This window comes from Anopheles cruzii, chromosome 3 (genome assembly GCF_943734635.1).
Source record: "Anopheles cruzii chromosome 3, idAnoCruzAS_RS32_06, whole genome shotgun sequence".
NCBI classification, from domain to species: Eukaryota; Metazoa; Arthropoda; class Insecta; order Diptera; family Culicidae; genus Anopheles; species Anopheles cruzii.
In genome coordinates this window covers 7,990,987-8,001,169 of record NC_069145.1, presented here as the reverse complement: position 1 = coordinate 8,001,169, position 10,183 = coordinate 7,990,987, and the positions used below count along the sequence as shown (strand labels likewise).

General features: G+C 48.2%; 1 protein-coding gene across 1 annotated transcript; it reads right to left on the bottom strand.

The window, feature by feature from the left end:
• Positions 1 to 5,195: 5,195 nt before the first annotated feature.
• LOC128271548 (acetylcholinesterase) lies at positions 5,196 to 9,192 on the bottom strand. Its single transcript, XM_053009123.1, has 6 exons — positions 9,140 to 9,192; positions 8,527 to 9,064; positions 8,259 to 8,456; positions 7,487 to 8,194; positions 7,234 to 7,406; positions 5,196 to 5,920 (listed from the first exon to the last, which is right to left on the bottom strand). The coding sequence occupies exons 2-6, from the start codon at positions 9,006 to 9,008 to the stop codon at positions 5,823 to 5,825; spliced, it is 1,659 nt and encodes a 552-aa protein (XP_052865083.1). The 5' UTR covers positions 9,009 to 9,064; positions 9,140 to 9,192; the 3' UTR covers positions 5,196 to 5,822.
• Positions 9,193 to 10,183: the final 991 nt, after the last annotated feature.

The following is a 10,183-nucleotide window of genomic DNA, read 5'->3' as shown; positions in this document are numbered from 1 at the left end:
AGTTAAGCAATGTTTGGGGCAAGTCCTCTGACATCAGGGCAACATCGAAAAAAACCTACAACCCGACATGACATTCCGGAGGACCGTCCTCCTGCTGGGGGTCTCTTGGCTCTTCCGTGCACACAGTGTCCGTCGCCGGCGGGGGGCGACACTGATGCCAACGACACGATGGCGACGAACCCCGCATTTTGTCATCAGGTGAAAGACGAGAAAGTATTACTGCATCCAATCATCCAATCATCCCACCTTGGAGGGTGTGCACACACACACACACACCCTATGCATCTTGCGCAGAGCTCAAATTGGTAATCAACTAATGGAAACGAATCAATAGCCGGTACGGTTATGATTCTAGTGGTAACCCAACACCTTGCCTAAGCGATTTCAGAAACACCTTTAGTGATAACGATGGCACCGTTAGTATATTTTTCCGTACGAATAAAACGGTTGCGGCGCTCGTAGAAACAGAGAAGCTAAATAGGAAAACGATCAGAGCGAAACCCCGCGGCCATGCTGCTGCCTATCTCATTCGTCCTCAATTCTTCGCCCTGATGCGAAACTAGCACCTAGTGCGGACCGGTACCGGCTTTTCCGCGGTACCTCTACTACGTTCGTGTTCTATTCGATTTCGATAAATCGTAGCCCGTACTTTTCTCTTGTGTTGCATTGTGCACACTCATCCTGCCGACTGGAGGACAACTATGCGGCACATGTTTTGTAGAATGCAATTTTAGTTAATTTAAATTTAGATGTGTGTGTTTCTTATTAGTTTTTAGTTTTACTTTCGATGCTGTCCGATCGGTTCGCCGTCCACCGAACGACCGATACCTTTATACGCTACTCGCTACTAGAAGCCTTACATGTAAAGGAGCTGATCTCTTGATCCAATTTTAACCGATCGTACAAATGGCTGGTGCTCGCTATGCGCTATTACAATAATAGTTTGTGCTCCTTTTCGGGCGCCTCGTTTCCTTGCCCGTTAGTCTCTGTGGTGGTTATGAATTACTTTTTGTCGTTTGCTGCTTTCTGGGATTTATGAAAAACAGATTGTGTTTCTGTACTATTTGGTTTTGTATTGAGTGAAGAGAGCAGTGCCTCGCTTTAGTAAGCCTTTCTACATTAGTCCTACTACTTTAGAGTGTGTTACAGTCTATGCGTCTAATATCGAACATAACTAGTGGCGAGTGGCGGATTAGTTTTGTGCTTGGAAGAACGAAGCGAAAGCAGTTTTTTACGTGTGTTTGTTCGTGTGTGTAGGAGAAAATCTTTTCCGTTTGATTAATACGCAACTTGACGAAAAGTAAGTTCTCGATTTGCAACACACTCACTGGTTTGGCGATTGAAGCGCGCCAAAGCTCGCCGTTTCTTAGGGACGCTGAAACTCCCTCTTCGGTGAACACAACTTTTACCTTCTAACGAAGAGGCTAAGCAGAGGCCAAACCAACCCACGGACCGCGCTATCACTTTCCACGTTGGTAAGCCCCCAACATTACTTCCGTTGGATTCTGGTTGACGTGCAGGGTAAGGAATTATTGTTGGCTGGGTTCTAGAAGTAGGCAGTGCAATTATTGCCGCTGCACGATGTGGTTTCGACTACGCCAAAGCGATCAACCGCGGCACCGCGGAGCAGTTCACGCGTAACAGCTTTTACGGATGAAGTTGTTTGAGCTGCAACCCCAAGGATCTTCAAAAGCTTACGATTAAACGATTCCGCACTCCGCTACACTATGCGCACTGTTGCGCCTAACGTAGAGCTGCTCCTGCGCGCTGCGGAGCGAGTGAGCGGCCAATCCGGTAGATTAGGCTTCCAATTGTAATGTTGCTGGGGTGTTTTCTCTTCTCCCCATCACTGCTTCCCGTTGGCTTTACTTCTAACGGTGGAAATCTATTCCAATGCTACTACACATTGTCGCCAATGTCTATTTACTTGTTTTGTTTTATAATAAAAATATACATTTCATAAAATTGTGTCGTAAACTCTAAGCTTAAATGATATGTATTATGAACATTATTTCATTACTTCCCTACACGGTGAGCGCTTCGTGGGGCGGTCGCCGGGTTCTAATTTTATTTGCACATTTGTTTGTGGCCGAGCGTTTTAGCGTTGCACTTGATACTTGTCTGTCGACACCCCGGAACTCCTATGCACTCGACGAAAAGCAAGCACACTAAGCCGTCGTTGCAACCAATCGTTGCAAGGTTTAGAGAACTGCTATCAATAAAAACGGGAACCAAACTAGCATGATTTCGGCTTGTTAAAAAGGGTCTGATTGAACTCAAATGTGAACTCAAAACTAACTCGTTCTTCTGCGCAAACCATCTCCTGATGATTGAGTACTACGATTAAGAACACATTTGATTAACTCATCGCTCAATTGTTGACTCCTCGTCTTTGAAGCGTCTTGCGGTTGTTTGAACAGAGCAAATTGTTTAAATTTGGGTATATCACAAGCATGAGGGAGCATATAAACACGTCGGATCGGAGATTGACAACGGCGAGTACAACAACGGAACTTCTGCGCATTCCTCTGTATTGCCCACATACTAATGTTTAAGCCCCCCCGACGGAGGTCCGTACTGGTGAGCGCCTTCAGCGACCTGCTGGGTGTTGTTGCTGAATTGTGCGAACCCCGTCGATCTCACTTGTACTGTCTACTGACTGGCATTAGGATAACCCAGTGCTTTTTTTGTTGCTTAAATCATTGCATGTACCTCATCAGTTAGCTTACGTGTAGGATGTTTCTGGGGGTGTGTGTATGTATGTCGCTGTGTCTAATGTGGGCTGGATAGGATTCTTTTTTTATTTTTGAAAATTGGTCCATTTTCAACGTGAATTATTGGCCAAGATGTATCCGTGGGTAACGTGGGTAGCGTTTCTCCCAGCGAAGGAGTTTGGCAATTAGCAAAATCAAGGATTTTTTGGCTGGGAACCAAATGAAGGCTTTCTTTTTGTTTGAATTTGCTGATCGAATGATGTCGAATTAAACCAAAAACACCTTAACGTTACGTTACGGTGCGAGAACGGAAATTGTAGCGAGAATTGAGACTGAAGGCCCATCAGCAGCAGCAGCAGCAGTCGTGACGAGGCCGCCGGTTTTTAAGGGAGTTTTCGGTACTGTTCTGTTTGGGTGTGAACATCTTGGCAGCAATTCGAATGCGTGCATATAGTACGAACGGAAGAAAACGGAAAACCATGCTCTACATCCATTCAAAAATTCGCCGTTGAGATTTCCACTTTGTGCCTCCCGGGGGGCCCGGTCCGGCGTGGGCCGCCGGTTGGAGGATTAAAGATGATCACGATCACGATGAGCATGTGCAAGAGCTATATATTAACTACCTTTTATTATTTTTTTATTTTTTAGTTTATAGTTTTTGATTTGTTCTAACTGAGCGCCTGCACTTTGCCCTCGCCGACCTCCTTCGCGGATTTGCGTTTACATACTATTCATTTATCGTTTGCCCTTGCTCTTTTACGTGTTTTACAATCGTTTACTAGAAGCCAGGTGTTCGATTGTTTGGGTTCATTTAATTTATTCATTTATTTACTTATTAATTCTCTGTATGATACAAACAACTGTCAAACCGTTTACTTTGAGAGAAATCATCACAATCATGCGCGATAAGAGCGTTGTGTGTGTGTGTGTGTGTGTGTGCTTTGTGGTGTATCTTGTTGGTTTCATGTTCATGTTGTGTTGTGCTGGTTGCCTTTGTCTTCCTGGTGTTGTGTGTTGCAGCAAGTTTCGTGCATACGGTTTCTGCAGAAGATACCGGTTTACATTTATTTGAATTACGCTTTAACATAAAAGTACTGAACCGTGGGCCACATCCTTTTTTGTCCAAACACGCACCGTTTGCTACCATTACTAGGGTTTCCGTCTGCTGCTCTGGCTTTTGTCTCCTGTTGTCCCTCTTTGCCCCGTTTTAGTTTTTCTAAGTATCAGGATATTCTATATATTAAAGTGGTTAAAAGGTAATTGAATTTTTCATTGAGTTTTGTTTTATCATTTCGCTCTGGCACTGGCGCTACGATGCCCGGGAGCCTAACACACTGTTGCCAATTACAGCTGCTGCCCCCGCTGACGCTACGGATCCACATCGTTCTACTTAAAGTGAGTGCAATATTGGCAAAGAAAATGGTACATCTAAATCTCGCAGCCTAAAGCACAGTCGTATTTAAATAGTTTGATTATAACACCGCCCCGGCGCCGTCGAATCGATTGTTGCTTACCTAAAAATACTTGCTTTGTGTATGTTTGTTCCACGTTTTTCGGTTCCACGTTCCATCGGTGTCGGCGCGAAAGTTTGTTCCGTGTTCCTTTCCTTGTGTGGTGTTTTAACTTTTCCCTAGCCGCATTCGATCCTCGGGGTACTTTTTGTGGTTTATTTGGGGACTTAGGTATAGGTTTACAAATGACCGATTGTGCGTGCGAATTTTAGTACCATGACAGTAGTTCGCAGCACAATCGAGCAGCAGCAGCAGTAGCAGCAGCAGATACTATGTGTTGGTGAATGCGTTTGAATATTAACTTCACTTGGGTGATTTGTTTTTTCGTCCTCTTTTTCTCGGTTTTTTTCTCCACATTTCACATCATCGAACTTCACTTGCAGTTCGGTTTTTGGGGTAAACGGTTTCGTTCATCGATCGATGCCGCTTGTATTTTGCAATGTATTAAATGTTTGCCTGTTGTTTTATTTTGTCGCCCGGCGCCGCGCTCGTCCTGTAGCTTACACACTATTCGATTTTTATCATTAAATTGCAACAGCATTACAAGATATGATATGTTTTCAGTTTATAATTTCCATTCTCCCTTCGTTCGGTCGCTTCGATTTAGAAAGTTTGTGTTGCTCTTGATTGGGTTTTGCTGTGTCGCTCGGCCTGCAAATGGTGGCCCGCTGTCTTGCTGTTCTGCCACCGATTTAATTTCTACTAACATCTACCACTGGGTTGAGTTTGAGTGGCCTGGCTTTTGTGTGTTTTACCCGCCGCCCCCTTTCGGTTGGTTTATTGGTTGTTCTTCAGCTCTTTAGATTGTTGGTAGCGGGTCTTTCATGCAGTAACGTTTGGTATGCTGCTCAATGTCGGCGGAATTTATTTCCTAGTAATCGCTTTCCCGAAAACCACACATCCTGGTGACAACCCTCACTGATCGGTTCGTTTCACCGTTTCATCTTTGGCCTAAACGCTCAGAGGAGATTAGCAAAATGTCCTTCTGGAGTCCGTGCCTGACAGGGGACCTTTCTGACGTCGGCCGCCTACCACCGCCTGGCTTTGTGTAGTTCTCTAGCTTACAAGTTACTTTTAATTGATTGTTGATACTACTGTGTATAGGGTGTGTGTCTGTGTGTGTGTTTTTGTCTGTGCCAATTGCAGGCATTTATTGATTCATTTCTATTGTGTTTAGACCTGGTCCTGGGCAAAGCAATGGGATCCTACTGAAACAGAGCAAAACTGATGGATTAACAAAACTGCCAGTAAAAACGTTAGCCGTGTGGAAAAGTTTATTTTCGCACTGCAAGCGCGTTGTTATACGTTGTTGGAGCTGTTGCTCTTGTTTTACTTTGCTTTGTTTACATTGTTTAGTAAGATTATCGACTCACGGGTAGATCGAACTAGTTCTGTTACGTTTATGGGTTTATTCTCTTTATTTGTTATATGATTTATTGTTAAGTTATACGTCGCGAACGGGGTAAAGCTTCTGGGAAATTAGTAGTTTCAAAAAAACGACAACTTATCCTTTGCTGCCCCCCTGTGCAATTGAGGGTTTCTGGGGTGGCCATCGCAAGATCGGTGATTTCTTGCCCTACACCGCGACCGTGGTGGGTTATGGTTCGGCGTACGGCACCCAGCGACTAGGTGTGAAACCTAGTTTCATCCCGAAATCAGATTTGCTCGACATCCACACACGATTTGTACAAGATGCTGAAGAGGACCAAGCGGGAGTAGAGCAAAGAAGGATTAGTAACTTATGGAGTTATCATTTTCGTACAATTATTCGCTAAAGTATTCGACTATCCTCGACTAATAGCGCGTGTCTTGTGTGCGTGTGTGTATATGTATGTGTTTTATTGTTTCATAGCCGGCCATAGGTTACCGATCCCAAGACGAGGGGTTAGTAGTGTTATTATTTGTCAGCGCGTGTTGTGTGCTCCGTTGGCCGTTGGCGTGTCGATGATTTGTTGAGGGCTGTCGCTGCACTGCTTCACTATGGTACTGTACAGGTGTCGGCTTACGTGTCGGCCTTACATTTTGGTATTAGAGTATTAGGATATAAGATTGAGTTCTGTTTTTAGTACATTCTTCGCCGCCGGTTCTCTTCCGGGGTGACGTTCTGACTTTGTAAAAGCCCGCCGCAGGCATTGTGGGTTTGCGAAAGGTGTGTTTCTGTGGTCATGTCGCTGTGTCGCTACTCGGCCTACCCACGTCCTGCATGCTGCATGCAGTCCTAGAACTGTCTGCCCTTTTTGCCCATTTGTTTCCTTTGTGTTTTTGTGATTTGTTATCCTGGAGAAGTGGAAAGTGGGGTTATAGGAAAAATTTGTTCCTCACTATCTTAAAGCTTAAACGAACTAGGGGAGGCCACCGGGAGGCCGATAGTAATTATTGTATGAACCGGACCGTGGCCGAGGCGAGCGACACTATCAGCACGATCAGGTCAGGTCGGTAAAAAAATACTGCGCTACTTTCGCACGGTGCACTCGGTGGTGGTGCCCCTTGAAGGTTAGCTGCGGAATGAAAAGTACAGGATAGGGTTTTTTGGGTGGTTAGTTCGTTGTTAGTCAGTTTTTGATGGGTTATCAATGAATCAAGGAGGGAGCAACAGAAGTTTCTGATGGAATGCGAAAAATGAAGTCAATCCCAGAGGAGGCCTCTAACACATATAATCTACATAATATTGGGCCCCCAGGTTCTAGGTGTCGCAAATAAGTTCTAAGATCGACGAGAAAATCCTTTGGATAAAACTTTGTCTCGAATCCCAAATCCAACAAAACAGTATCAAAAGAGTTTAAACTTAGCGGCAATAGTCATTTGCAGTTGGATCAAACTTTGAAGTGAAGCCACCAAACTTTACTCTAATCGTATTTTATGCTTAGTCTTCTACGATGTGCAGATAACGAACAAGTAATTGGCTATCGGACTATGTTCGAATCTAAGAACTTATTTGCCGTAGTTGAATGTAGATTTAAAGCCTAAAAATGCCTTGACGTGTAAGCAGAAACGATCGAAGAACTTACAGGTAGCTGCAACTAGCTGCGGGAGATACTTCTTCCAGAAGGCGCACTGCCTCAACCGTGGGCCTCGTCCCACGGCGGACGTGTTGAGCCCCAGCTCCAGGTAGTGCCGACCGTGGGCAGTGTGCTTCGGCCACTCGGGGAACTCGGTGCTAGCGGGGCTCGGGTTGGGGTTGCTGCAATAGACGAGAGGGAAACGGTGAACCGGCCGCCGCTTAGTGGGTTGCTTCCAGACCACCCGACCCTGCGTACGTACCCCGTCTTGGCGAAGTTGGACCAGTACCGCATGATCTTCCGGCTGAAGCCCTTCTCGTCGTCGGTGTAGCCGAGGCTGGGGTTCAGCGGTTCGCCGAACACGTAGTTGATCTCGTCCCCGTGCATGACGCCGGTCCAGCGGGGCCACGGGTTGCCTTTGCTCCGATGCGTGTACAGGTACATATAGACATTGTTGCCCTCCTCGGCGTACCGCTGGGCGAACTCGTTCACGTTGCACGTGAAGTGGTAGTCGCCGACCATCTTGTCGAGCGCGTCCCGGTTGCTGTTCGGGTTGTCCGGCTCGGTCCAGTCGGTGTACTCGAACACGATCGCCTGCCGGGCGGCCCCGTTCACGTACGGGTTCAGCTCCCGCACCGCCTGGAGGAACTCCTCGCGCGACACCGTCACGCCCTCCTCCTTGCGCAGCAGCTCCGTCAGGTAGTAGATGATGAAGTAGTAGCCCTCCTCCGTGTTGCTGCCGGTCAGGATGTCGGTCTTCTTGAAGCGCCCGCTCGCCATCGACCGTTGCGGCGTCTCGTCCAGGAACGCCCCGTCCACGACCGGCACGAACGGAAACTCGCAGATCCCGAGCGTACCCCACTCATTGTCGACCAGCACGTGCGGGTCCTTGCCGCGGAGACACTCGACCGCTTCGCTCAGGTTGCTCGGTTCGTGCGGACAGCTGACAGCCTCCGCCAGCCGCAGTGCTCTGAAGAAGGGAAGGCCATCAATCAGGGCAACGGTTTCAATGGAGGTCGCGATCTTGAACTCACCTGATCGTCGCTTCCTCGCGTGACACGAGGGCCCACGGAGCCGTAGGGGATCCGCTCTGCAGGATGGCCCGCTGGAACAGGTCTCTGGACAGGGCCGACAGCAGGTGCAGCGACACCGACACCGCTCCGGCGCTCTCTCCGAACAGGGTCACCCGCGACGGATCGCCACCGAACCGGTGGATGTTGTCCCGAACCCATCTGCGGGGAGCAGAAAACCCCTGGTTAGCCCAAGTCTCTCTCTCTCTCGCACACTGCGGCCTCCACCTACCTTAGCGCCAGGTTCTGATCGAAGAGACCGGCGTTGCCGGGTGCATCCGGGGTGCCGAGGAACAGGAAGCCCAAGCTAGCCACCCGGTACTGGAGCGACACGACAATCACGTTCTCCTCGGACGCCAGCGCCCGGTGATCGTACACGTCCAGGGTGGCGGTGCCCGAGTAGAAGCCACCGCCAAAGATCCACAGCATGACCGCAGCATTCTTGGGCCGGGGCCGCGGGGTGACCACGTTGATGTACAGACAGTCCTCCGACAGGGGCGTGTTGGGGTTCCACATGGTCGCGCCCGGGAAGTCACCGAACACGGTGTCCACGATCTGGACGCAGCTGTTGGGCGGGTTGGTCGCGTTCAGCACCCCGGTCCACTTCTCGGCTGGGCGCGGATGGCGGAAGCGCAACGGCCCTACCGGGGGCTGCGCGTACGGGATGCCGAGCCACACGTCCACCTTCTTGCCGCTCGGCGCTTCCACCGTCATGCCCCGGACGCGACCTTTGTCGGTGTTGACCACGAGCGGATCGTTATCGTTGGCGTCTGCGAAAAATAAATCGAAACGGACACCGATGAGCGGGTCTGGACCTGGCCTGGAGAGGAACCCCTCGGACATACCTGAGCTCGATTCGCGCCTCGTCAGGCCACGCCGCCGTGGCGTGGCACCGCCGGCGTGGACATGCTCGCGCTCGAGCGTGCCCAGCTCGGGGTCTATGATCCGTACGGACTCACCGTGACCTATATATGGTGTGAAAAAGGCATCTGAAAAATTGAGGGAAAAAGAGAGACCACAAACAAACACACAAACATGTCAAAAGGAAACCAACAGCAATAACAACCACAACAACAGTAACAATAGTAACGATAATGGTAATAACTGCAACTGCAACAACCAGGGAAGGTCAATCTATCGCGTCGGCGTGGCGGGGGAACGGGCCGGGACAGGGCGATGTTCAAAGGGGACGGTCCGGTCCGGATGACCGGCAGCACCTTTTCCGCTTCTTGTTTAGATCCGAGGTGTTTGGTGCTTCTTAAGGAAATGATTTTGTTTTATGTCTTCAAGAGTTTACACTTATTTTAATGCCTTTTACACTTCTTTAGTAAACGACTAAGGTTTATGGACATTTTTCAAAATATTCTGTGTTTATATGATCATTAATGGACCCTTCAGGATTAAAGGATTTATGTTGAAACTACCTTCACTAGTTTCATGTTTTAATTTCATCTTCATCTTGTTTTAATCTGTCCCAATTACTATTTCTGGACTACTGGCACCATTTATTCAAAGGATTTGGGTTTCGTTTGAGAAAGAGTCTTTAAAGATACCCGTTAAAGACAGTGGCAGCGTTGCAGTTGGGTCCGGTTTTATTCTGAAAGCCCGACCAGTTCCAAAACCCGGAACTCGGTCGGTTCGAATCTGAAAAGTGGATCAATGTTTTGGGTGCGCATTTGCTTCCGGTGCTCGATTAAGGGGGGATGGTCTGTGGCTCGGTTGGTGCCACTGGTGTAATTGGTAGTGCATTAGTAGTGCATTCGGTGCCAGAGTTTGCTAGTTTTTGTGCAGAACGGTGCGGCGGAACAGTTTGAAGGTGAAAAATCGGAAGGCTCTTACCATTGCGTTGCTGGAGGGGGTTTCGGGAGACATCGTTACGTTAGGGTTTA

What these genes read in the sequence shown, in the direction of transcription:
- LOC128271548 (XM_053009123.1), bottom strand. Translation starts at nt 9,008, where the DNA reads ATGACGGTGGAAGCGCCGAGCGGCAAGAAGGTGGACGTGTGGCTCGGC. An exon ending in CGCGAGGAAGCGACGATCAG is followed by an intron (nt 8,195 to 8,258) that starts GTGAGTTCAAGA and finishes TCCCTTCTTCAG; the next exon opens with AGCACTGCGGCTGGCGGAGG. An exon ending in TCCAACTTCGCCAAGACGGG is followed by an intron (nt 7,407 to 7,486) that starts GTACGTACGCAG and finishes CGTCTATTGCAG; the next exon opens with CAACCCCAACCCGAGCCCCG.